Source organism: Eucyclogobius newberryi, unplaced genomic scaffold (assembly GCF_026437365.1).
Source record: "Eucyclogobius newberryi isolate DKJ021-1_F unplaced genomic scaffold, fEucNew1.0.hap1 SCAF_2, whole genome shotgun sequence".
NCBI lineage: Eukaryota > Metazoa > Chordata > Actinopteri > Gobiiformes > Gobiidae > Eucyclogobius > Eucyclogobius newberryi.
Genome location: NW_027315834.1, coordinates 37,080,367 through 37,108,249, shown reverse-complemented (window position 1 = coordinate 37,108,249; position 27,883 = coordinate 37,080,367). Strand labels below are relative to the sequence as shown.

The 27,883-nt window shown below is 40.4% G+C and overlaps 1 protein-coding gene across 1 annotated transcript in view; it reads right to left on the bottom strand.

The window, feature by feature from the left end:
- Nucleotides 1–27,883, bottom strand: part of grin3a (glutamate receptor, ionotropic, N-methyl-D-aspartate 3A) — a 74,360-nt gene that overhangs the window by 28,367 nt on the left and 18,110 nt on the right. The window contains exons 3-5 of the mRNA XM_072455224.1: nt 5,229–5,898; nt 1,288–1,671; nt 189–334 (exon numbers count right to left, since the gene is read on the bottom strand). Coding sequence (XP_072311325.1) covers nt 189–334; nt 1,288–1,671; nt 5,229–5,898 — 1,200 coding nt within the window. The remainder of the gene's footprint in view (nt 1–188; nt 335–1,287; nt 1,672–5,228; nt 5,899–27,883) is intronic.

The following is a 27,883-nucleotide window of genomic DNA, read 5'->3' as shown; positions in this document are numbered from 1 at the left end:
AAAGATAATTTAAACATTATTTTAACAAAGTGAAAGCATTGTCATGTCTTTTAAAATGTTATATCGTAAAATCAGCAAAATGGTGAAACTAGGGAACACTTGGATTTGTAACTAAAATCTGAAGCATAAACATTTGAACTTCATTTCAGTATCAAAGTGACTGCATATATGCAAAGTTTTGATCTTACTTGAGGTTGTGGATGCCATCTGGAGTGGCCGGGACGTTGTATCTCCTCATGTACTCGTGCATTTCGGGGAAACTCTTTTTGAGGTAGTCCTCAGCGCTGCTTTCTCTCACTGTGGCAAACCTAAACCCCTGAGAGGGATGGTGCAACTGCAAGAAAGAACAAAAAGGCACCTTGAGAAAGCTCAGGAAAATATATTAGTTTATTTTTTCACTTGTGTGCAGTTGTAAGAACAATTATTAACTTTATTTGCACGAGGGACATTTTAGACATTTAAGGAAGTTAGAGAGCTTAAAAGGTTTGTTAATCGAGATGGGACAAGTCATAAGCTTCGAGTCACAGGATCTTGCAAGATATTATTGACACAATATTGGAAACAAAATGATCTCATGACAGATCCCCCCATGTGTGTATTGGACAAATCACATGTGAGTATCGTTTTTGAAGCAGTAATTCAAAAGAGCAGCCCTGCAATCATAGCCTAAATAAATCATTGTGTGACAAACTTAATTAATTATGTCATGACATCTCGTCTTGGACCCAATCTCGTGCCTCGTTTCGTCTTGTTCCCCCACTTTGTATTAAGACTTACAATAAAAAAGTGCTTTTGAAAGAACAAAACAAAAACAGTTTTGAGAGACCAAATCCAGACAATATTAAGATGATACTTAGATAATGGCTGTGGCTTAGTATAGTGTCTACAAAGGTGTACGAATCCTTCTCCATGTTCTTTACCTACAGTATATGTGTATGTGCTTTGAGTGAGTAAGTGAGTGACTGTAGTCGGAGAGGCCAATGTGCAGATTGACAGCTGTATGGAGTTAGTGAATAATACACAAAACTGTCAAGGGACTTTGGGCATCATACTATAACTATTATTATAATATATGACTTGACTTCATATATGAGACCTGTGTTGCATTAAATACTGCTGTTTTTTGAGCAATACTCCTCCTATTTTACCTTTGTATGAATGAAGTATATGATAGTGTGACTGGTGGTGGCAGAATGGCAGCCATATTTCTGCCATGCTACCCCAGAGCGAAATACCATAATTACCATGTTGTGCTTGTTTTAGCTTGATTTCCAAAATATCCAGTACCTTTGGGTCGTGTATCCCTGATAACTGCTCATATGTCTTCTCCCCCACCATCACAGCAGCCAGGTTGGCCGTGTAGGTGGACAGGCAGAACAGACAGAAGATGGCCCATAGATTCATCAGCAGGCGGCCCGTCCAACACTTTGGGGTCTTAATGGCCACAGTACGTCCAAACAAAATGCCGTAGCACACATTCAAAGCAGAGGAGAAGGAGAAGACTTTGTCACGGTTACGTCCACGAGGCGTCATGCCAAACGGGCTGTGCCATTCGTACAGCGTGAGGAACACAGCGGTGACGTGCAAAGCGACAAAGATCCCCAGCCACATGGACCAGTGCAGAGGCCACATGAAGGCCCCGATGGGAGCAGCCGTGTCCTGGGTTCGCACCTGGAGAGGAAGGAGGAACCTCAGTCAATGAAAGAATCACACGTTGCTTTAAAGGTAGACTATGTAACCTTTCTGCTCTGCTCATAGTCATGCTGCCCTGCAAAGTAACAATGCAGTGCACATTCTGTCAAAATTGAGTTGTAGCTGTTATAGCTTCATATAAGTTGTAGGTGATGTTTTATGGTGCTACTCGTTTTTGAGGAATTGGTATGTTAAATTTGCAGTAATTACAAATTCATCTGTGATACAAAGCAAAAGCACAGTAACTGCAACTTGTAATGTTCCACCTGATACATTTAACAGTAGATACTTTTTTGTTTTACTGTGGATTTGTTTTTATTTCTCTTAAATGGAACGACATACCTTGAAAATAGGGAATATATGTGCCAAATTTCAACTGTTTATGAGAAAGCACATTTCTTCATCTTATTCAAAATGCTTGTGAACCAAAATGCAAATATTACCATATTTGTCTGGTTGCCAGGGTAAAAAACTTGCAGCTAGAGGAATGACATCATTGGTGTTTTTGTTTAAAATTGCAAGAAATTAAGATAGTTTGTTATCTTAAGTTTTTATTTTTTAAAGATTTTTGGTTCGTATGCTTTATTGGACAGGACAGATGAGAATGAAATGGGGGATGAGAGAGAAGGAAGGACATGCAGGAAATAGTCGGAGTCAGGAATCAAACTCACAACACTGCACATAGAGCCTGGCATATGTGTGCTGCACCTTAACCACTCGGCCACTGTAGCTACACTATTTAGGGATCCAGGTCACACACATCAGCATTTGTGACTCTGTGCCCCTCCCTCTCCCCCTCATCAAATTGTCATTCTAATGTATGTCCTAGATGAGGGTATCGAGGCCCGGAAGCCAACAGCCCAAAACTGCATCCTCGTGTTGATCATGTTTCAGTCAATAAACACTTTGCGTCGTAGCTGGGGTTGTGGTCCTTGCTAGTGAAGGATGTCTGTGCCTAATTTAATTTGTCTACATCAAAGTAAATGTGTTCATCCATTCAAAATGCTTGTAAACCAGAACGCTTTTATGAATTTTTGAAAATCAAATTTGGAGAGGGCGCTAGAGAGCCATTTTAAGAGATAGCCACATTTGCATATCAGCGCGTTCAGCTTGAAAATCTCCACAAATGCTCTACAAAATGTTCCCGAAATGTTTTTTTTTTTTTTTTTTTAAATTGCAATTTTGTTTAAAATTCACGATGACGTAGATGTATCAGCTTCAAACTGATAACATTTCATTGCTCATGGGTTTTGTGTCTTAAAAATGTGACGTTTTTCGATGAAAACTGTAGGAGGAGATGCCAAGTATGACAAGGTGCACTTTTGTCAGCACTTCAATGCACTTCAATATTTTTTCACAGAATCTTCACTCAAAATTAGAACTCACTGAGCTCTAATTTTCAATACCACTCACGGGCATATTCGGCCTTGTTTACCACACGATTTTTGTGTTTTTTCAGCCCCCGGATACAATTTTAACAAGTCCCTCGCCCCTCAATTCTCGGCTTGGGCCTAATAATGATATCAAAACAAATTAAATGTATTAATAAGACTGCATTTAGAAGAGTACATTTTACAGGGGCGATGCTACTTAGATGGTACTAAAAAAATGAATCAGCCAATAATGCAGCCAATCATAATTCAGATGGCACAACCGCAGGACTCACAACTTCTCTGTTTGGTCCGCTAACCATATTCTTGTTATAATCATAGGTGTTGAAGGCCTTACAGCTGAGAATCTCACCTTTTTTCAAGGTCACATGATCGAGGACAGCCCCGCAGCGCTAACAGGTTCTGATCATGCAATCATGTGGTTTGGGTAGCAAAACATGGCAGTTTATTTGACTTATTAAAAATGAGAATTGGACCTTACAGAATTACAAAACACACTACTGAATACTGTCCCTGGCTTTAAACCCAGTTGTTGCTTTTAATCAGTCTTGGGAAACGTAGATCAATTTTCTCAATTTGCATATAAATGAAAAATCTCTCTCTGGTTCATTTGCACACACGATTGTTTTGTTATTGGAGACATGAAGGCTCGGTGTGGACATAACACGTGAACTCTGGTCACCTTGGAATCGGAGGTCTGGGTTTGATTGCATGGGAGCCCTGGAGTGGCCTGGGAATGTGGTGTGAATGTGCAATGGACCAAAGCTGGAAAAGAAACACAAGACTGCAGAGCAACTGTATTTACCGATAGTCCTAAACTAGAGGGGCAAAAAATGGTACCGTGAATAAAACGTGGAATAGAATGTACTATATGTATAATATTGGCTGTATTGTCATCAAAATTTCTTTGGAAGGTCTGCTTTGTCTGAAGCTCTATTTCTCTATTTATATTACAGAGGTCACAATAAAATGGTATGTACTAAAAATATTTTAATAACCATAACCATAACCAATAATAACCTGAGAAGCAAAAGTAAGACATTTAATGCAAGATGTAACAAGTTCATTAAGAATGTAACTTGTGTTTGGTTCTGGTGTCTATAATAGTGAATATTGTGATGATTAAAGTGAATAGACTAACCTTAACATAAAAATATTATTTTATATTGTGACATGCCCTATTAGTTAATGGTTTTCCTTTTCATGATGAATTAATACGAGTTCTGAATTCAAGTAGCTTTTAAAAGCTTTGCAAGACATAGAAAAACAAAGACATTCACCAAATGTTTTTTCACTTTCACCAAATGCTTTTTAACTTTTGTCAAGTTCAGTGCAACAGATTTCAGACTGATTCCCTGCTTCTTTAAAGCTGCCGGCCAGTGAGATCAGGCACTAGACTAATATTGCTGTAATAGGGTCACTCCACAAAGCTGTAGCTCTCAGCCTATACAGGGAATTGCATTACAACCCAATAACCAAAGGCTCGCAGTAATAAAACTGTTATATTGATACGAGTCAGCAGCATACCAATCGGGCAGAGTTGAGGTGAGGTCAATGACTGCGAGAGGTAGAGGAGGGGCCACAGTGTAACATGAGCCACAAAAGATCAGAGCCACAGCTAAAAACGGCAATCTTAAATAAGTTTGATTGGAGAACATTTGGAAAAGTGGCCAATACAACTGGTCTGTATAAAGAACCTTTTAGAATGTCTTATGTGACGTGTTTAGCTGATTTACTTAGGACTGTAGAGTGGAATGAGGGGGCCTTTTACTCTCACACACGGGATCTGGTCCTGTGTAAATCAGCTGACAAAGACACGTCACAGCAACATTACGTGACCTCTCTGAAGAAGACAGTGAGCGAGCAGGGAAAACAGTCAGGTATGAAAAACAAAAAAACTCAAGTCTGTAAAAAAAAAACCTTTAGGATAAATTATAGGAAGAACTAAAAAACCTCATAAGACGAAGGGGTCTTAGTAAGAAAACAGGTTTAATTATTGGTAAATTAAATGTTTATCAATTACGTTTATTGCCATTCTGTGGACGATTCCTGGCAAAACAATAGGCGAGAAGCAGGTAACAGACTCCAGACACCACCAGAAAAATGACACAGCAGAAACTTTACGATAGTGAGGTAGTTACTGACCAGGATGCCCAGGCTGGTGGAGAAGAACGGAGACGTGAAGTCTATTACTTGACTCCTGGCTGAGTTAATGCTGAAGGATGTCACGGCCAAATGAGCAGCTCCACTGAGAAGATCCCCCACCAATCCTGTCCAGCGCCCGTTCTTGAAGCCTCCGTACTTCCCATCGCCCACAATGTAGAGGTCATAGGTGAACCCCATGTCTTCAGCTAGCTTCTCCAGCAGATCAACACAATATCCATAGCAGCATTTTTTCAGCTCGGTCGGTACAGATCCATTAGGTTCGGCCAGGTTTTGAAAAAGGCCTTGCAGAACCGAGGTTTCATTGGTGAGTGGGTCAAGACACAGTTGGCCCGCGGGACAATGGCCATCCCCGTCCACCTCCCGGGTGAAGACGAACGGATGCTCCACCAACGTGACCACCCTCATGTGCAGCCGGGTGGATCGTCTCCAGTCGCCGCCTCCCCCTGAGCTGTGGTGTCCAGGCCAAGCCCCCTGGTCCTTGAGAACCTCGCCCCTTCGCCAGCGCCCTAGCCGGGTCCATGTGGGCTGTCCTAGAGGGTCCAGCTGCAGCGACCAGATGTAGTGATGCGCTTCGGAGTGGATGTTTTGGGTCCCGGGCTCTTTGGAAATGAGACCACTCTGGCCCTCAAATGTGGTGTTGGAGATGAATCTGAGGAGACAGACAAGATCAGGTTTTAGTAATGAAGGTAACAGTTCGAGGCTGCAATAATTACAAAATTAAACCAGTGCAGGATTTAAGACATTATTATTATTTAACATCATTCAAATGTTTGAGTGATACGTCGGTGTAATCCCTCATTCGTCCAGGCGTGTTCCATAGTAGAAAAAACTTCAGTTGTAGTCATCTGGACTCAGTTAGAAAAAATAGACGTTTCGACTCTCATCCAAGAGTCATTGTCAATAAAAGAATTTAGATCTAGAACTCCGATATTAATACTGTTCTGTGGTAAGACCCGCCCATTGGGAGGAGCCTTCCTGAAGTAGAAAGAGTTGTTTGTTTCAACAGAAACTCCCCCCTTGTATCTACCGAGCTAGCCTATTCAGAATCTTAATGGGCTATTAGAATCCTCTTTGTCTTTGTGAGACCCTGGCTCAACCACCCTGAGTACCTGATTAGCATCTAAATGTCCTCTACCTTTCCAGGGGTTCAGTAACCCATTATAAATAACAGGAAGATTAAACCTTAGCCCTCCATTTCTGTTTAAAGAAGGTCTTTCTTTTTTAACAAAAATAGCTTCCTTGACTCCTCTTTCAAACCATCTTTTCTCCCTGCTTAAAACCTTCACATCACCGTCTTCAAACGAGTGATTAGAGGCTTCAAGATGGAGATGCACGGCGCTCTGAGGTCCTGAACTATCGGAGTTCTCGATCTAAATTCTTTTATTGACAATGACTCTTGGATGAGAGTCGAAACGTCTATTTTTTCAAACTGAGTCCAGATGACTACAACTGAAGCTTTTTCTACGTTTGAGTGATACATTTATTTTATTTTGGCTTATGCATCTCTATGGATGTTAAGCAAACCTACATGGTGAATTTCCATGGTAACAGCCATTTTTTTGAGAATTGCAGGAATACCACCTTATATCCTTCTTTGGAAGACTACAAAAGTTATCGATACATGATATTTAAATGTTGTGTACTTTTAAACCATAAGGATATATATAAGATGATATTTTCTTCCAAGCTAAAAAATACAGTTTTAGAAATACTGGATTTATAGGAGGAATTTTGCAAACAAATCTAACCACACGCTCTCTGCTTTTGATTGAGAATGGTAAAATTCATGTTGGATAAACTAAGGGCTATGTTCCAAAAGTTAAATGAAAACAGATGCTTACATTGAAGTAAAAGTAACACATTTGTAAGAATATTATACCTCCACCAGTCTGTATGTAAAGAGACTCTCAGCAGAACACAAATATATTGCCTGACATTCTGACACAGACCGTGCAGACCTGCTTTCTCTCGCCTAGCATCCTGCATCCTCCCACGACACCAGATCATTCAGCACCACGGACAGAGACACACAGAGGATGGAGCAATTATTAACTCAAAAAAAACAAATAGAACTAAACATTAGCCAAAATATTGAAGATCATAAGATGAATTAAGTAATTAGGTAAATAGATATGAGATGTGTTTTAGCAAATGCCACCTGACAACACATTAATTGTTAAGATCACAAACGTATCTAATTCGTTTTCTTACATTAAGGTTGCTGTCATACTGCGCCGATAACCTGCTAAAACTGTGCAAATACTTATACAAGACATCTAATTTTCACTCCTTAAAATTCAGACTTCTTCTTTTATTTCCCTTTGTCAACTTATAAAACTTATAAAAGGGAAAAGTATCAAGCTCCTGGGCCTGAGATTGTCGAAAATACTGTCCAGATGACTACCTTTTAAACATTTTGTACTATAAAGGGAAGGCTATAATCCTCCTATTTGTGCACAACATAATAAACATACATACATACATACATAAATACATACATACATATGTTTGATATTAATTAATAGGCCTTTTATATGCATTCCGTCTGGACTTTTATATTCCCTAAATAGTCCCTAAATCTAATTTTCAGTTTTGAAATGGGGATCTTCAAGACACCCAGCAGCTTTACTCCTTCTTATATTCACCCAAAAATCTAAGAAGCATTTGAAATCGGATTTTCCCTCTTATCATTTACAATTAAAACAGACAGGGCCAAAACTTCAGAGTGTCAGCTTCACAAGGCTTTTCCAAAGGGAAACAGCTTCAAATTTCAATATAATTTACTACTGCATACAATATCCAAACTCATGTATGCAGCACAAAAGAGGGTGGGGTTTTATTGCTCATTATCGGGAATTGTATCAGGGTTTCCCCATAAACAAAATGTACATCAAACAGCTTTTTTCTTTCAATGTAATGCTCCCTATCTCCTGCTCTTTATGAGAACAGATCACCTGTGTTTACATTGGACACAGTTTACGGGGCTCCCTGCTCTGGTGGAGGACTTTATTATGTGAGTGACCTCAGCAGCTGTCCAGAACGCGTCGGTGTGTGTGACAGGAGCCGACACACCATGGTCCAGTGATAATACCATCCTTCACACTGAGCCTCGCTGCTGCCATCTGAAGGTGGAAGATACGGACACATGCTAATACACAGCTCCCCTGTAGCTGGGTATAACAATCTAGTCTTTACAACAGGACGGCTGTAACTGGCAATATTCCTCAGCATGAAATTAAACTTGCCCATGTCTGTGGAGACAAGCAAGGTCAGATCTGAGAGGCGAGTCAGCTCACAGGGAGAAGGCAAGTTTTTCATCATCATCAAAGTCATCATTATCTCCATAGAAACGTGCAATGTCATGACTTACTTGTTCATGTCTGTTATAGCAGTATGAGTTGTGTAAAATAAAAATAAAAATACAAAATTTGAGATTTGAGAACAAAGGTGGAAGTGCGCATGCGCACTCCCCCGTGTGGACTGATACAACACACACGTGCGTTTGTTTATTAGCGCAACGGAGCGCATCGCATCTCTCGTCTCCCGTAGATTTCTGTCCACTTCTGCGTCAGCTCGAACTATCTTTCTCCGTCTTCCTTTTACCCCGTACACTGAGGGAACTATATTATGATAGATCCATGCGCTTAGGCACGCAGAAACGTGGGCACGAAGCGCACGCGGCTGCAGGTGAGCGATAGGTGCGTTTTATGATTGATACGTGGCAGGACAAATGATTTATCCACGCCACGAGGAAATATAATAAAAAATTGTCCATACCACCTTTAACATTAACATTAACATTAACATTAGCATTAAAAATAAATAAAGAAATGCCTGCATGGTTCACATTTGGCTGTGTAAATACAATACTTAATGGACTTAACATTGTACTCTTCTCCCTAATGTGCTTCCATCCCACCCTTTCCATGCCAAATCCCCATTTTCACCTTCTTATCCCTCTGGTTCAGCCTCAACAGGCGCTAAAACTCCCTGACAGTTGAACTAGACTTTATGAAGGTCAATGTCTTGTACATGCTTTACCCCACTATTCTGTCATGCTCCTTCTTGTACACAGTGGAACTTAAATCACATGTCGTTCTAAATCCCTAGTGGAGCGGAGAGAATGATTTAATGTAAAAAAAAACTGAAAATGTCAGATTCTTGCAAAAGGCCGCGTATATGCTAGGAGATAATTCGAGTTGTTCAGGCGAGACATCAGTTACATTTTAGCGTGTGGATGTTACAAGCACATTGAGAGCAGCCAAGCCTGCCAGCCCTGCAGAGTTATGAGAAGAGAGTTTCCTCCCTCGAGCAGGAGAATCAGCTTCCTTTTCTTGTTCTTTCAATCCCACGTTACTTTTACATCATTGCGCAGAGTTGACAGACGGCCACAAGGGGGATAAGTACGACATACAAAGACACATTTGAGTGTGATATGCATGTTTGAAGGGATGTGGTAAAGATTTATCCCATTTATGTCATTGGAAAAGGACATGACGCAGTCGGATTTATCATGCCAGGAATAGCAGGTGGCAATGGAAAGCAGTGAATCGGAGCTGGAGTGGAGCAACTTCGACTTTTGAATGAAACTAAATGTGCAATTAAACATATCTTTGATACTTATAAAACTGGATGGAAGCCTGGATGCTAAAACCCTAATTTAAAAACAAAAAAATGATTCTCACTTTAGCAAGCCAACTCATGCTCATGAGTTTAAGTGATAAACAATGACTAAACATCCAATTCTCTTCTCCAAAGGCATTATTGGGGTGTTTTTAATTACTTTGGAAAAATAGACACTTGGTTTTGTATGTAGTATAATTTAAACAAGATTGTGCTTTTATCTGGTATATACTATAATCTATGACACACTAACAACACTGCTACACTGATTTCCACCGAGAGGAGGCCCCGGGGAAGACCCAGGAAACGTTGGAGGGACTATGTCACTCGGCTGGCCTGGGAACGCCTCGGGATCCCCTTGGAGGAGCTGGAGGAAGTGTCTGGGGAGAGGAAAGTCTGGGGTTCCCGGCTTAGACTGCTGCCCCCGAGACCCAGCGGAATAAGATGGATGGATGATTTCCATCTGCCCCTTTATCATTGTGGAAATCAACACAATAAAGTGCCGCAATTGTGGACCATACTGATGGTTCAGATATTGGCCATGCAACACTGTTGAACCCGACGTGTTCTTTCTTTAGGGAAAGAAATGGAGAGCTGTGGTTATGTATCGCGGGTACGGGAAAACTGGGTTAGGTAATGCCACCTCGAAGGCAGGACCACAATAATTACTCAAACATGCAGGGATCACTCTGAATTCAGCTTAATGATAATGGGAAACCATAATAAAAAGTTAATGTAGAATCTTATGTCTCTTATAAATCAATGTATCATTAAATTAAGTCAAAACCTTGGTTGGCATGACATTTGTTGATACAGAAAGTTGCCAGTAAAGAGTGCAAGGACTACATCTGCATTCACGCTGAAAAGTGAGGTTGTTTGTATGAAGCTAACAAGGTAGCTGTTATAAAAAGGCTAAACTGTGCATTGGAGACAAATTGAGTGCTGACATCATGATAACAAGTCTGGTGAAGCTCTATGAACTTTAAAAACACAAAGTAGCTTCATTAAAATTGTAGGATTACAACAAAACACAACTCCAGGTATGTTTTTTATGATGATGCAACATTACAACATAATTTAAAGCACAAAGACGTCTGTTTGTAAGGCTGTTTTGCTGTCGCCAAGCAGAATCTTCATAGAGCGTAGCTTCTCACAGCATACATTAATTATCATTTTACATGAGCTTTTTAGACCATCTATTGAAAATAAAGTTTAGAAGCTGACGAGCCAAGCTATTTTATTTTGCTGGTTCATCATATCCAATGTGTGACACAGTTCTCAATCTGAATAAACTGCTGACATGTAATGCTAATATGATGTGACAGTATTTTTAAGTAATAATGATGTCTCTGCGAATCAGCTCTCATTCAAACACACCTGAGTCAGTTCAAGCTGCCGCTGCTCGAGTTTGAAAGGTGGACTTTCACCACACAAAGCCCACAAGGCAACTTTTTTTGTCTTTAGTGACATGCTGTACAACATAAATGGTACATTTATGGTGCTTTGCTACCGTCTAGGCACTCAAAGCACTTTACATCAATGAGTTCAAGTGCCTTGCCTAAGGACACAACGGCAGTATTCACCTGAGGCAGCTGCGATCGCACCGTCATCCTGCAGTGGACCTAACCCTAACCCTAACCCATGGAGTTAAGCATGTGGTGGAGAGTTACATAGTGCACCTTTAACCTAAAGCAATTCTACTTTGTGTGGAAATAGAATTAAAGAGAGTATAATAATATACTATTAGCCCACGTGTTACAAATGCAAGAGATTTTAAATTTTTGTTCTAATTGTTAGACTTTGGTTTTGGACTGTGCACATCGTAAGTACATTCGGGGAAAATAAACACATGGAGGAAACAATACTTCAAATACATACCATGAGATGTCTATATATATATATAATACACATCATTTGAATTGTATTCATTGTATTTATATAGTAAGACACCCAAAACAGTTGACATTACATTATTACCAACTTGATCAATGCCGATCTCGTCACCTTATAGAAGCTAAGCAGGGGGAGACCGTCGTTGTGTCCTTAGGCAAGACTTCACACACTTTGCTTTGAGTGTCCAAGTACACTGGTGGAGAGTGCTGCCTGCCCATCCGAGGGAGTCAGATCTCTCCTTCATCAAGGTTTTTATTTGATCCCAAAGAGGTTTGGTAGTTTTTCCTTGCCGAAAAAGAAGGTCTAAGGGCAGGGGACTTTGGGACATTTGGGACGGAATGCTGGGACATTGCTAAATACCTAGGAACATTGTTTAATCTGTTTACATTGCCGCCCTTTGGGGCAACTGCTGTTGTGATTTTGGGCGTTGCAAAAGAGATTTAATTGCCTGTGTTTGTGAGATGGAATGCGAGACAATGGATGGAAATTAGCCCATGGCTACAATCCTGGCGTGTTTACATTATGTACTGTACATCATGTATGTTCCTTGACATGCACTGTCCCGAACAAATAAACAAATAATGAATCGAAGCGAGGCTGCACCATCGGCCCTTTCGACCATTAACTTACATGCACGCAAATCGCATTAATATGTAGGCAATGTGGGTGAAGTGTCTTGCCTCAGGGCACAATGGCAGCATCGGCTAGAGCCGCTGCCTCATCGTACATGCATTAATCTTCCTTTTTAAAATGATAAGACCGGCGCTAAATTATCTTAAGTCTGTTTATAAATGCTGTAGTCAGAACATTGACTTGCCCTTTACACTGCAGCTTATTGACTTATCTTATTTTTTCAGAAACAGTGGAAAACCTTTCCAAATCCAAATCTCCTATTTTGGCTTGGCTGGTGTTAAGAGACTTCGCCGCCATCCTGCCACTGGATTCAAAGTCCTAAAAATACCCTCCATGACCGGGTGCTAACCTCCTCGTCGAACTGCAACTGTGGCAGGATTAGAAGCAGTTGGCCATAATTCCAGAATAACTGACATTTTTAACAAAACATCGCTTAAACTTTACACAACTCGCTTACAAAGTGATGGCAATGCCCTGGCTGCTCTTTGAATGTTGGAAGCACACATCATTTTATTAAAGCAATCCCTCCCTCAAGCTAACAATGCATTTGACTTCTCCTGGTTCACGGAATACCACTCACAGCGGAGGCATTTCGCACGGAGCAGTTCCTTCTCTGCCGCAGCTGCCAGGGATATTCACATCAACAGACAGCTCTGGTGGGGTTTTAAAATGACTTTTATAACAGCTTTGTGTGGAAAACTCAAAAAGATAAGCTTTAAAAAATATACAGAACATGTCCTTTATACATTTCATCAAAATTGGGTTTGATGTCTTCATCTTTGTAGCTTTGTGTTCAGCAGGATTTATCCGAAATGTTTCGCTTTCAGATATCTGTGTGTGATATGCTGCTTTTGGCCTATTCTCAGGGCCAAATTCATTTCAGTGTACTGTACAATAGTGGTTCTGAATGGAAGAAGACCCAAAATCACATTGTGCATTTCTTTATCCGGCCATCCAAAGATATTTCATAAATCAACAACTATTTCAACTGATTTTAATAATTCAAATGATGATACATTTGAAATGAGATGATTGTATGTTCCCCATGATATTGTACCTTTGATTATGAACGATAAAGTCATCTTCCAGCAAGGTACTCCTGACCAGAAGTCACTGGGCTCAGTTAGGAAACAGAGATTGGTAGAGTAGCTAATTTTACTCAGTAAGAGTATTTCAATTAAATTCAATGAAATATTGTAACGCTCAAAATCAAGACAGTGGTTGCCTCAAATTAACATTTAATACAATGATTTTGATATATTTGAGACGTACTGTGAGTATCACTAGCATTGAAACTGGCAACACATTCATGAGAGACTCATATGAGGCTCATTCTGCTTTCTTTCAAAACACCAATATGTATAACAACAACAACAACAACAACAACAACAACAACAACAACGTGGACTTCATTTACAATGTGTTTGTAACTAAGAATAGTGTTTTCAGAAATAGTTGTATTAGATTTGATCATGTTTATTTCGTATCTGGGGGCAGCTCTAAACAAATTAAGTCTGATTGACTTTTTTTTTCCATACTCTACTTTTCTGTCAAACAAAGCCTATGGGCCAAAACATGTAAACCTACAGTGTGTAAGGTAAACAAACCCTTTAATCAAGTAGGAGTGCTATTACCAGAATACCACCATACTGGGTTACCTTTACACATTCAAATAGTACAGTGTTTGTATACTACTTAAGTGTACATTAGTAAATGTTCTACCCACCTTTGCCAGAACCTCTGCCTTTCCTGGCTGCTGCATTGCTAGTATTATTGTATTATTATCATACATATAAACAAGACATTAAATCCAGTAGCTGTGGCCATACTTTTACATTTTCAAGTTCATAACCCATCATTGAATCCCACTCCTGTTCTGCACATATGAGCTTGCACTAACCCATGAGTAAAGGTGTTTCTGTTGAAATCTACAGTACATGAGAATAAATCATCAACCATGCATCCAAATAGTCATTAATATTTAAGCATTATGTAATAAATAATTAGTCTCAAATGCAGAATTCAGCCATTTCGACAAGGCTTTGCTCTCGGTACAGGGGATTTATAAGGAAGAAATCCTTACTTTCTCCTTTGGGCAAGTCATTCACCAAATTCACTCATTAGACAAGGCTACAGGATGCAAAAGGTCTATCTCTGTCAAAGTGTGCAAATGGAAAACAGGATTCAGAGAGAGAGACCGCTGAGCTGATTTTGTGTATGATTCTAACCATAGTAAGCAGCTGGTAGGGAAGTAATAGACAATGCTCAAGTAGTGGAAAGTAACAAAGTAAAGGTTATTTACTTAAGCCCGATGCATACTACAGGAGTCTTTATTTTCAAACACAAGAAGAAAAAAAAATGCAAACAGACTATTATTTAGTCAAACGTGGATCACATAAATATTTTGCACAGAAAGAAACAAACTGGATTAATGGTGATGTTTTGGGGACTGGGTGTCATGAATTTGTAGAAAACTGTATGAGAATTGATGCAGTTTAACTTTTTATCTTTACAAGAGGTGAGTAATAAAGTCATAATTGTCCTTTTTCTATTTTCTATTATACCTCGGGTGCTCTGTTTTATTTGCTATTGCTGTGGCTGTGATTTTTATGTTTATGTTATGTCATTATAACTGTATGATAGAATGCAGTTGTAATGAGCACATGAAGAGAACAGCAGCTTAAAAATCACTCCAAAGTCATCAATCACGACATTGGGAAGCCAAAATTATCCTGTAGCATACACCGGGTTGTACATATGCAAAATTGACTTTTTTTTAGCTTTTAACCACGTTCTAATATTGTTCCCTCATCAAACATACCTCCATTCGCGCTAGTTTGTGGAAGCCTGGTAAGAAAATCCTCTCTCTTCCTTCTGTCAAAAACAGTTCTCTCTGCAGCTCTGTGATGACTGACGTTTCTATAACTGATGTGGCTCTAATGCGGCGTTCACATCGCTGTGTCAACACGTCCAGTTTACATTTAAAGCCTATGTGTCTTGGGCCTCCAGCGTTTTTGCAGCTTCTTTAGTCCGTTTTTGTGGCGCGAATCCTGCGTTTTGAGCGTTGGGCGCTCAAATCCAGGGCGTTTGCATGTCGGACGTCCTGGACGCTCTGGACAAAGGTGGCCAGAGTGGCCAGAGCGGCCAGAGCAGCCAGAGTGTCCAACGCAAAAAAATTGGACAAAGCTGAACTTTTTGCGGCCGACGCAGCGCAGCAACCAATCAGAGATTACGCTCCAGAGACACACCTACGCATTTCACTACCCGTAAGATGGACCAAAACCTGCACCAATCTTCGCCAGACTCCTTCTGTCACTTTCTATGTCTTATCATGCTCAGTATAACTGTGTGCTGAGACCAGGACGTACACTGCATAGCGTGGTGACGTCGTCTACTGGCTGCAACGGAGAATTACAAAGTTTGCAGTGTTGGAAATAGGCAGAGCTCCAAATGTAACTTTGTTTGTTACAAATATATACATACATATGTTTTGTTCTAAAACATGAGATACCAAACTAAAGGTACTCAAAAACATGCTTAAAGGCTAATAACAATACAAATAATGGATCATATTTTCCCTTTAAGTCCACTTTTGTTTGTTAGTACTTTTAAGCAGTCAACAGCATCACAAGATTAAAATAAGAAAACACCAGCTGCCAATTAAATCTCATTCGAAGCAACGCAATAACATTTCCATGGAGACCAGCACTGGCAGACTCTCCACATGAAAAGTTACTTATTGCACCTTTATGTAGTTTTTTCATGTGATACTTCTTTTTTGCATCTGAATCAGCATTTTTATTTGAAAAAAGACATTTGGTACTTCGACGACAGCAATGTACAACAATGTATTCACGTATAATTAAAGTTATTTATTACGTTTCCATTGAGCACTCTGGTTTCTCCAATCAACCTACAACATGTACAACAGGATGGGTCAAAAGCGGAGGACACATTTCCAGACAGGGACAATAAAGTATACTTAGTATTAGTTGTATTAATGTTTTATTTACGCTTTATCATAATGTATTAATTTGTATTTTAATAGAAGTTTCTTTTTTGAAGTCTTTTGTTTATGTGCTTTGGATCATTAACACAGAAGGAAATATTTGTTTGCAAATGTTACAACAATAAACTTGAAAGCATATTGGACAATTCAGTTATGGTAAATACACGCTTGTATTTGTTTTGTACTCTAGTGCCAAAACCAATATTATGCAGAAGTTTTTCTCTGGTAGAAGAAAATTAGAAATGCAGAAGCTGACAATGTAAAAGTAGAGAAAAATATGAAATCTAAGTAATTTAAATTATTATTATGCACATTTGAGTAATCCTGCACAAAGGTCATCACAATCGCCAAGCTCTAAAGACAGAACTTCTACTTGGTCGCACTATTGGGTGTTTATCCATGAAGTGCTCCTCCTGCACCTTCACCAGATTCATTCAGATGGTCGTGACGTGGCAAAATGTGGAAACGTTGCAGGGGTATGAATTCCTTTGTGAGTCACTTGTTCCAAACGCTGTCAGCCAGCCTTTTCCCCCATAATAAAAGCCAGTGTAGATTCCATACATTATTCTGTTGTGAGTCCTCTGGTGGATGCACCAGGACAGAGGACGGAGCATAAATCCATACTCAACATGTGCTGGAGCCCTCCGAGGGTTACTGAAGACTGAAGAGAGGGAGAGAGAGAGATAGAAAGAGGGATATAAAAAGAGAAAGGGGGAAAGAGAGATTGAGAAAGAGAAGATAAAGCGGAGAGAAAGAGAAGCGAGGGAGATGGAGCAGAGAGAGGGAGGGAAAGAGCAGAGAGAGAGCGAGAGAAAGAGCGAGAAAGAGAGAGATGTGGAGACAAACAGAGGGTAGCAACAAAAAGAGAAAAGGAGAGAGAAGGGGATAGAGATACAACAAGAGAAAGGGGTAAAAAAGAGAGAAGGAGTGACAGAGGAGAGGGGGGGCAGAGAGAGGAGGGGAGAGATAGGTAAACAGAGATGGAGAGAAGGGAAATGAGAGATAGGGGAAAGGAGAGAGAAGGAGAATAGAGAAGGGATAGAGAGAGAGAGGGAGAGAGAAAGAAAGACAGTGAGAGGTTTGAAAAATAGTGAAACAAGGGTAGAAAAGAAGGTGGGAAACACGCATAGGAGGGGAGAAAGAAGGGAGGGGAAAGAAGAGAAGAGCGATGAACAGAAAGGAAAAGGGTAAATGAGGAAAAGAGTGCGGGAAGGGGAAAGAGAGGGTTAGCAAGAAAGAGAAAAAGGGAGGAAGTAAAAGATAGGAGGGAGAAGGATAGAGAAGAAGGGGAGAGGACTTTACACTTATAGCAATTCATTTTAAAACTCCACGGTCACAAGCCCATCATCAATTAAGAAAGAGAGAGGATGGGAAAGAGAACAAAAGAGGGACAAAAAAAGAAAGGAGAGAGGTGAGGCTATTGTCATGACTTCAGAGCTGTGGTTGATGTGCACACCTGGGACCACAGCTCTTAACTGTAACTGTCTGATTTAAAATGACAGCAAAACGTACCATTATGTGCTGATTCTGTAATCTTCTGAAGTATTTTTACTTCACACAGTCTATATAGTTCTAATCCCATTGATCATTATGTTAAATTTTGGACATCTTAATTGCAAAATTGATCTAAAATGAAAAGCTGAAAAACTTCCGCTTACTTCCATGTTAAAAACCACGGCGCAGCCCCTTACTTTGGAGAGCGGCAGTCATGATGGCAAACAGAGGATTTTTTTCATTTGTGCCAAAATGTTTACGCAACATTGCCGAATCCGTGTGTCATTGTTTAATACAATTATACGTTTTACAGTTAATATCAGTGGGTGTGACACGGGGAGCGAACTGGCAATTTTTTTTTGCCAGTTTGAGAACTCAAGCACGCGCACTCAACCCGTGCAGAAGCAGAGAAAAGCCTCGCTGCTACAAGTGCGTTTGTTTAATAGCGCGGCGGATCGCATCGCATCTCTGGTCTCCGTAGATTTCCATCTCTTCTGAGCCAGCTCGAACTATCTTTCTCTGTCTTAATTTTGCCCTGTACACTGAAGGAACTATATTATGATAGAGCCATGCGCTTAGACACGCGGAAACGTGCTGCTCTCGTGAGCCAGAACGAGGCTGCAGGTGAGCAGTAGGTGCATCCTATGATTGACATGTGGCAGGACTAATTGGCCGTCCACGCCACGAGGAAACAAGACTCAGATTCAATGCAATTCAATACTTTTTGTATTACCCAAATTCACAGCACCAGTTGCCCTGGTGGGAGTCCCATAATGACAAAATAATTGACAATGTAAAATTGAAAGAAAGAAAGAAAAACAGCACATGTATCAATACTTTGTTTAATACTTTCTGGATGCACTGTATATGTTCGTATTAACATGTCTGTGTTCTGCAACATGGTTTTAAGAAACCAGAGCCTCTCCTCCTTTAGTTTTCTATACAGCCATCATTTGATTGCTGCTAGGAACAAAACGACAGAGCTTTCTACTGGCCATTCACAGTGGCTAATGGTCCATTCTGGTAAATAGAAGCGCTGGTCGTGATCTGTGTGGGAGGAAGAATACAACAAAAACAAGGACAATACAGGAAATGACAAGTTTCAATGGTCAGGATCAGCTCCTGGCTCTAGTCTTCTCCCCACCTGTGAGTCCCTCCTTCTTCTGTGTTGTGTGTCTCAACCTGGTCTGAGCCTGATGTGGCTGTGACCAGACAGCAGATAGTACACCTCCAATTCTACAATTCTATAATTCTATAAACTAACAACCTGTCTCTCCACAACACAGAAGCTCATCTCAGGCATATTTTCAGCTAAGATAAGACATGCATCATACATGAAGAACGTAGGGGGGCATTGGAAATAATACCAGAGGAGCCAAACAGCCAAACTCCTGACAGAACCAACCTGTGAACTGTCTGAATTGATCGCTGCAATTTTTTTATAATGAACTCTGATTTTCATGTTTTTAAGAACGGTAACGCATCTTTGATGACAGCTTGCCTGCCAAATCCTTTCTTTTATAATATATACAATACTCATATCTAATCAAATCAAATCAATTTATTTTTGTAAGGCCCAAAATCACAACAACAGTTGCCTCTGAGGGCCACAGGGAGAAATGAATCTACAATACTATATCAAAGTCTTTGTTTCAAGAGTAAAAAGGTGTTTTTATCATTACCATACTAACGTCTTCTTCTTCTTATACCACGGATATCAATGAAAGAAAAGCTTCTCCGTTCAGTTTGTATTGATTCGTTTTCTTTTTGAACTAAATGGAGCACAACACCATTGTATAGTGTCAGAAAAACAAAAACAGCAGTGGATGCTTGGAAGTGACGTCACACTTAAAAATCCCACAGGATTTAAATCCATTATACTTACAATTGCAACTAATACAGTTGATCAATTCTATACATAGAATAATCTGAAGTTAAGTAAGTTCTAGAACCACAAAAGGAACTAATTTCTGGTCATAAATTAATCTCTTTTCTTTGAAGCAATTTATTGTTTATGAATATAAAATAGGCTAGTAATAAATGATCAGAATGGAATCAGGATTTGAATAAATTTACCTTCTTAATGAAAGAATGAACTGTAGTTCATGTTAGTCTTTTTTGACCGTTTTCTTTGATACTGTTTTTGTATACATGTTATTATTTTGTTACAGGGCTGTTACATTACCACATTATAAGCCCTTGTTTGTTGGAGGTGACTGTTGTGTTTGAAGTCGACTCAGAATGACAGCTGTGTGCACTGTACATAGCACCTGTTAGCTTCACCTGCTGTGCACTGCTGCTCTGTGGACCCGGATAAGACGCAGCCAACAGGAATGATTCACTATCAAAAATGCTATTCATCTTTTTACTTCAAAAGATTAAAATTACAAAGTATTCTCATTCACATCTGCAGTAACGTCTTCAGAGAAAAGGTTTTATCAAAAAGTAATCACAGACTTCAATATATCCGCACTCTTTTCTGGAGTGCAAAAGTTCAGCATGCCTAAAGCTAAATAAGTCAGAACGGGTTTAATAATAAATTATTTGCACAACTTTGTACTTGTGCCCAGCCACTCCAATCGCTTTCTCATATCTTTCATTACCTGAGGATGTTTACTACAAGTGATTTTCTGCCATGACAATGTAGAATGAAGGACATGAAGTGAATGCTTGAGTGGGTATGTAAACATAGAGAATGAGAGAAACATCACGCCAGCAAATTCAGAATATCGTAGTTGAATAGGGTGCTGGGATGATCACATGATCTCTCTGGGTGGAGTCTGCATGTCCTCCCTGTCTTACCGTGGGGATAACAGTGAAGAAAGACACTCAGCTGCTTAATGATAGGGCCTCTCACTCCAGGGCTGCACTGCCTGAACTTAGGGATGCTACAATGTCAAATGAATCTTAAGTGTATTGATATACTATTAAAAGAAAAAAAAAAGAAAAGATCATTCACAATGGATTTCACTCAGTGGCATAGTTTTCCAGTGCCTGGGCCCTATGCAGAGTACACACATCCCCAAAGTATACAGTAAATCATCTTAGTTTGGTTCTAATGTTTGTCTACGAAATTAAGGTCAACTTTCAGAAAGTCCTCCTAACATTGTGCCATGTTATAAAGCTCATATAAGTTATGCGATTATGGTGTAGAGTACAAGGCGTTAGTCACCTGATCAAAAAGGCCCTCCACAGTGAGAAGAAAATGAAGCAAAGTATGTACAGGATTCAAAAACTTGCTGCAGCAGCCAGTGAACCAAGGTCTCACAGAGGACATGCTCTCAATAACTCTTCCCCCCACTTATATACCCCCTAGCTCCTCCCCTTGGCAAACTAATTAACAAATTATAGGGGTCAAGCACTAACATAGCAAAACAGCAAAAAGCCACAAATCTATAATGTCCCTTTAACTTCAAATTAAATCCCAATCGCCCTCGATACAGCGAAGAGATTAATTACAGAGAAAGAAAAAAACATAATCTCATAAAGATCCTAATTTAATGTAAATGGTCCGGTCCTCTTCAAACGTGACCAGGATAAGCACGTCAACTTGCACTTCATACAGGCAAACCAGGGCTGTCTGTCGAGGAAAGAAATGGAGTCCGAGTGTTTGTGCAAAATTGAAAGAGGAGTTACTTAAGGCTCAGAGGAAAATAAAGAATGAGACTTTCTTAAAAGAATGTTGTAAAAAGGTGAATTGTGATGAAAAATATGTGGTTGGAATTGTTCCTGTAGCGAGAGAAGATGGAGTTTTCCATGATCCACATGAAGTGGGAAGATTTGTCGGTCGGGTGGTGTGAGATGTGAATTATATGTCATTATATGAAGTGGAATAGTGATTATGCACAAATAAAAGTCAGAGCGATATCGCCCTAAAGATCAAGCTCTACGGAAGTGCTAGTGTGAGGAGTTTGGATCTGGATGGAAAGATGAGAATGAAAGGTGTAATAAGTGGTGTCTGTACCTCGTTGGATGAAAAGATGTTTTTGAGTGTTGCTAATGTCTTTGAGGTTAAAAGTTGTCTCGATTTGTGAATGGAATGAAAGAGGAAAGTGAGTCGATCCGTGTGACTTTTTGGGTGAGTCGTTACTGGCGAATATATACCTAGATTATAGAAGATATCCAGTTTGGCCCTTTAAAAGAGCTCCACTCCGATGTTACTGCTGTCGGGAATATGGGCATGTTGCTACATTGTGTAGAAGGAAGAGATGTCTGAGCTGTGGAAAGAATGATTGTGAATTTCATGCGTGCGGAAGTAGAAAGGGAAATTAAATGTTTGCATTGTAATGGGAATCAATGTATGGGAACAATGAGCTGCCCGACAAGAAAACTTGTGGGTAAAGTGTGTAAAGTGAGGCTTGTGGACTTCAGGGAAGGTCAGAAAGAATAGACGTGATACTTGATGCAGCGAGGACAGGGGGTCTTCTGCTGAATAACACACACACACACACACACACACACACTCAGGTTGGCTCTCTGATACAAGCCATAGCAGCAGCAGGTGTGTGTGATGCGTAGGCGCCGTATGTGATCTCTCGAACGCTCTACAACGGGGAAACAGAGTCCGGGCAGCAGGGGAAAGGGTTGGGGGAAGTGCAGGGCCATGTTGAAAGTTACTCAGGAGTCAGGAGGAAGCAAAGCCGACTTTTCTACAGGTCTTTTCTGTAATTTATAAAGTCTAGAGCAGTATTTTTACATTTCTTTCTCGAACTTCATTACCATCACATAAAATGACTGCATATTTTATAGTATTAACCATGGCTCTGAATTTCTTAACAAGATGTTTACACCTTCTATAATAATAGTCTAAACAAAATACACGGCGTCTTTATCTGTAAACACCATGAACCAATTTCGTTCCAGTCTGTGCCTGTCCTGTAGATTCTGCTGCCCTCTGCTCCACTCATACACTGTATCTGGGTTTACCAAATCCCCAGAGCAGGGATTAAGTCCTATATCCCACCCAGCCAACTCAGGTGAATCTACTGCATCACCGGGTCAACCCAAGGGCACTCCCTAATTTGGCAAAAAGCTGTCTGAGTCCTTAGTTTGTCAAATCCCATAAATGAGGACAATAGTAAACAAGAGCTCCATTCCTAGCGTGTCTGAAAATCATATTCTCAATGTAAATGAGTTGTTGCTTATCTATATCTGCCAAATGTATGGTTATGTGTATGATAGCTGTTTTTTATTAGCATTTGTTTTTCAACCCACAATGGCGGAAGATATCGATTTGGTTGAGGATATAATTATAAAGCCTTTCTCAAGACAAACTTTTCAAAAAAAGTTAGACATTGTAAGGAGAGGTCGTCCGACGCGGACGCTGCAAAGCCAGAGCAAGTGATCCATTTGATCAGCGAGACTCCAAAGTACGACTGCAATGGGTGCTTTGGAAAACTTTTGGGGACAAGTGGATCTGCAGCTCAAGAACACGCGCGCAGGGCGACAGCGCGGACCACGGCGCGGGGGCCGCAACAGAGCGGTAATTACTAAAAAGTTGTCTGCTAATGGCTCTTTTCCTGTAGTTGGACTAGTATAGATGTAGAGAACTATTTTATTCAATATATGCATACCAATACGGCCACTTCAATGCAAAGCGCTTGTTACGGGCTCCCCCCTCAGTGGCGCATAATGGTACAGCCCAGGAACAGCCCAGGAACAGCCCAGGAACAGCCCAGGAACAGCGTGGTGATGCTCTGTTTGTATGTACTGTGTATCAAACTATGAAGCCAATCCGACCAGTCAATGCACTAAATCAAATGCATCTGTCTGGAGTCTTCTTTATACACACAAACAGCGCTCAGTTCTGAGAAAAGAAAACTGTCTGCAAAACCTGTGCGAGGATTTAAATTTTAAATTTTTTTTTAATTCAAAATCCGATCTACCGACGTGGATTTTTTTTTTTTCCAATGTTACGGGAAACACACAATTGTTTTTTTGTGGCGCAAGCCGAACTCCACCGTGAGCCACGAAATCCTCCAGGTGATGGCTCCCATGGACATACAGCTGCTGCTCCATAGGCGGAAATCCTGCTGGAGATCCCCGCTGCTAAGTGTGGCAATAATGTTCTTTGTTGTGATAAATTGATTCCATTGGTTGATAATTCATTCAACAGCAGTGGTCTTTGTAGTTAGTTGAACTGCTAGGTGTCCTATGATAGCTAAATATAAAAGATTACTTGTGCTCGTGGGTTTTGGGTTCCTCTGCTTAGTACATCTTTGCATGTCCATAGTACAGTAATGTTGAATACACAAGGTATTGGCTTGGGCTTGGGATGAGAACCCGGCCTGAGTTTATGGATGAAAAGTGTCTTCTTGTTGACAATAGAAACAGAAAAGAAGTCAAGATTATGCCAAATACGGGTTAGGGTTATGGTTAGAGTCATTTTTCGTTGGATGAGGTTGTACATTTTATGGATTTTTATGGGATATAGCAATTAAACACAGCACCTGTCAGACTGTGTGCTTCTTCATCTTGTCAGGTGTGACCTACAGTATGTCTTGGACAAAGTTTTAGTGCTAATGCTAGATTACTAGATGCCCCTGGACATCTCTTAGCTCCTTGTTTGCATCTAAGTAGGTACAGTAATTGTTTTGAAATGCTAAAAAACCCAACAGCAACGAGCATTAGGCCAACATTAGGTGGCAGGTGCGGGCGGAGCACGACGGGTGTGGGCGCGGGTGCTACGGGGAGCACGGAGGGGTGAGTACGGGGAGCACGGTGGGTGCGTACGGGGGAGCATGGCGGGTGCGTACGGGGGAGCACGGCGGGTGCTACGGGGAGCACGGTGGGTGCGTACGAGGGAGCATGGCGGGTGCGTACGGGGGAGCATGGCGGGTGCGTACGGGGGAGCATGGCGGGTGCGTACGGGGGAGCATGGCGGGTGCGTACGGGGAGCAGGGCGCGCCGTGGCCAGCGTGAGCGGTGCAAAAAAAGGTTCATGAGGTTTCGGCCAATCACAGAAGACGTGAGATTCTCACCGAGACGAAATTGCGTAAACTGCTTCTGTCATTCTGACAACACGTCTAAGGTCTAAACTCAGGCAATTGACAATTACAGGTTTTGACAAGAAACATTAGTTTCTCACTCTCTCATCCTCTGGAGACTCTCAATGTGGTCATCTCACCATTTCAGTTGAATGGGATGTGTCGTAGGGCCCCTAGGGTCCGTGGACCATGTGGATTGAGTAAACAAACACCTGCGCGACAGGTGACATTATTTGGACAGTTCATAGCTTCTACTGATAAACATACCAAAGGATGTTCAGGGACTAGAGGTGAGCAGGGTCTATCAAGCTACTATTGTTTTATCAATGCGTAAAATTTTATGTGAAGCCAGACATTTTTTTTTTTAGTCTTTTGAGGGGGAGAGGGGGTCCAGAGAGAGACAAAAACATTTTTGTCTTTTAAGCTTCAACCTATTTTGAGATGATCCCTAAGTTCTTTGACCTGCTGTGGACTAGGGCTGGGTATTGCCAAGACCCTCACAATCCGATACGTATCCCGATACTTGTATATTCCGATACAATTCCCTCATTACGATACGTGTCCCGATACATTTTTGAAAAAAGGGTCTTAAAAATGTACCAATTGGGTAATGTTTTTACTATATAGAACTCATTCTAATAAAGTATTGCATGTTTCTTGCCAAACAATTGTCATGGTCTGAACTTGCTGCAGCAGCATCTTCTGCACAGATCAGCTTCTGATCAGGTCCACAGCTCCTTCTCACCTTGACCGAGAGGAGCACGGCACAAACAGTAGATAAAAAATTATATATATATGTATATATATATATATATATATATATATATACATATATTATTTATTTTTAATTAAAGGCATACTGGACGATTTTTTGGCCCAAACCTCAGTCTCATTTGCTCGTGGCGTGGACTGTTGATTAGTCCTGCCACGTATCAATCATAAAACGCACCTACTGCTCACCTGTAGCCTCGTCGGCTCGTCCCCATGAGGGCAGCACGTTTCCGCGTGGTTAAGCGCATGGATCTATCATAATATAGTTCCCTCAGTGTACGGGACAAAATTAAGAAATTAAGACTGAGAAAGACAATTTGAGCTGACTCATGAAGAGACGGAAATCTACGGGAGACGAGATGCGCTAATAAATAAACGCACGTGTGTGTTGTATCAGTCCGCACGGGGGAGTGCGCATACGCACTTGAACACAGCCCTACTGTGGACTGGGACGAGAGTGATCTGAGCGGTCCTCTGGAGAAACAAAACAGAAATCAGAGTTTACCGGTGCATGCAACCATGGTGATCATTTCCTGGGCTAGTTTGCTGACTCAGGGAGTTATCGGTGAAAAAGGTCAAAGTCCGATTGAAATGCGGTTATGGGTAATCACACTCTCATCAGTCATAGAACAGTCATCAGAAATAGATCTGAGACATGGCAGCTGCATATTAGAGAGATGCTATGATTGTTTCTTATCAGTGACTTGCACATTAATGGATTTCTATCTCAAAATCCATGCCCCAAATAACTGCTTGTGATGACATTGCACATTATTTAGACAGTTATGCTAAATCAGTACATTCAAGCTAAAAAAAATGATGATCTAACCCTAACCCTAACCCCAACCCTACCTTAACCCTAATCCAATTTGCAATTTCTTTGAAACTAAAACAATATATATTTTCTTCTTTGGATCATTTCTGAACATGATTTGCCTTCACTGAAATATTTCTATATTAGCGTCAAGTTGACAATAGCCATGTACTGTATCAGGCCTGGTACAATGGTTTGAAACCCAATAAGTAACCCAGGTAACTATCATTCTGTATACCAGTAGATCTTCTGACCATTGTTTTTTTCTTTGATTATATGATTGAATTGATTATTATAAGAGGCAGCAGAATTTATCAAATAGCAAAGCAGTTTTACAAATGTTCTTACGCCTTTATGATTTTTTTGTTTTCCTATTGTTGTCCTTCCAATAAAACCTTCACTCACCCGGGCCCTAAACTGAAATACAGTTGCCAGGATCAGCTCTTGTTGTTCCTTGTTCTTTTCAAGATCTATCTGTCCATACCGTGAGCAATGCTTTTGTGGAACCACCTACTGAAGAAACTGTAAAGAACCACCACTGGCCAAATCATACCACCATGGGCTACATTCTCTGTAATCAGACAAAACAGTCAAGAGGGGCTTTTTTATCATGGTTGTATCAGCTTGGACTGTAAAAGTATAGCCAAGATTTGTTATTCTGACTCTGTGTGTTATTCTATAGCATCGCCAACAAAACACTTGGTCTGAATGTAGTGCTCTGCTCAATTTAAGTTATAAATATAGCATTACTGTGGACTAAATGGAGCTCCTGAAACTGAAAACCCAACTCTTACCACATTAGAAATATTAAAACCACATTATTTGGTGCTTGTGAGATCTGGATCATATAGTTTTATGACCAAATTGTCTTATCGTGCTGATTTTAAAGGTACATTACATGATGTAACTTTTATGGTTACTGCTTTGCTTGTTCCATGTTCTATGGTATTAAACTAATCTGTTCCCATGGTGACAAGCCCTTGATGACATCAGGACAATTTATTTTTGCGATAAAAACATGTAATTTAATACATGCAGGTTAGACAAGTTGAATGCTATGCAGTGGGATATTTCAATCAAAGCAACAACATCTATGAAGGCAAGCATAGTGCACCTTTTAATACATTGAAATTAAGGTTATAGGTTCCAAGAAATCATTGACATTCAGTAAAGTTAGTAAAAATAAATTAAAGCATCAGACACAGAGCCATATAGATATGAAATGTTGCACAGCCCACTTCACTTTCCTTTAGCCGTTCTTTTTGCTGGGAATGTCCAAAGTGCACACCATATTCACAGGTTGAGTTCAAGCAAGGCAAGGCTGATTTGATTTCAAACTGTATCAGGTTATATATTTCCTGAGTACAGCACCAAGGACATCTTTAAGTTTATATAGTGTCAGCAGAATGCA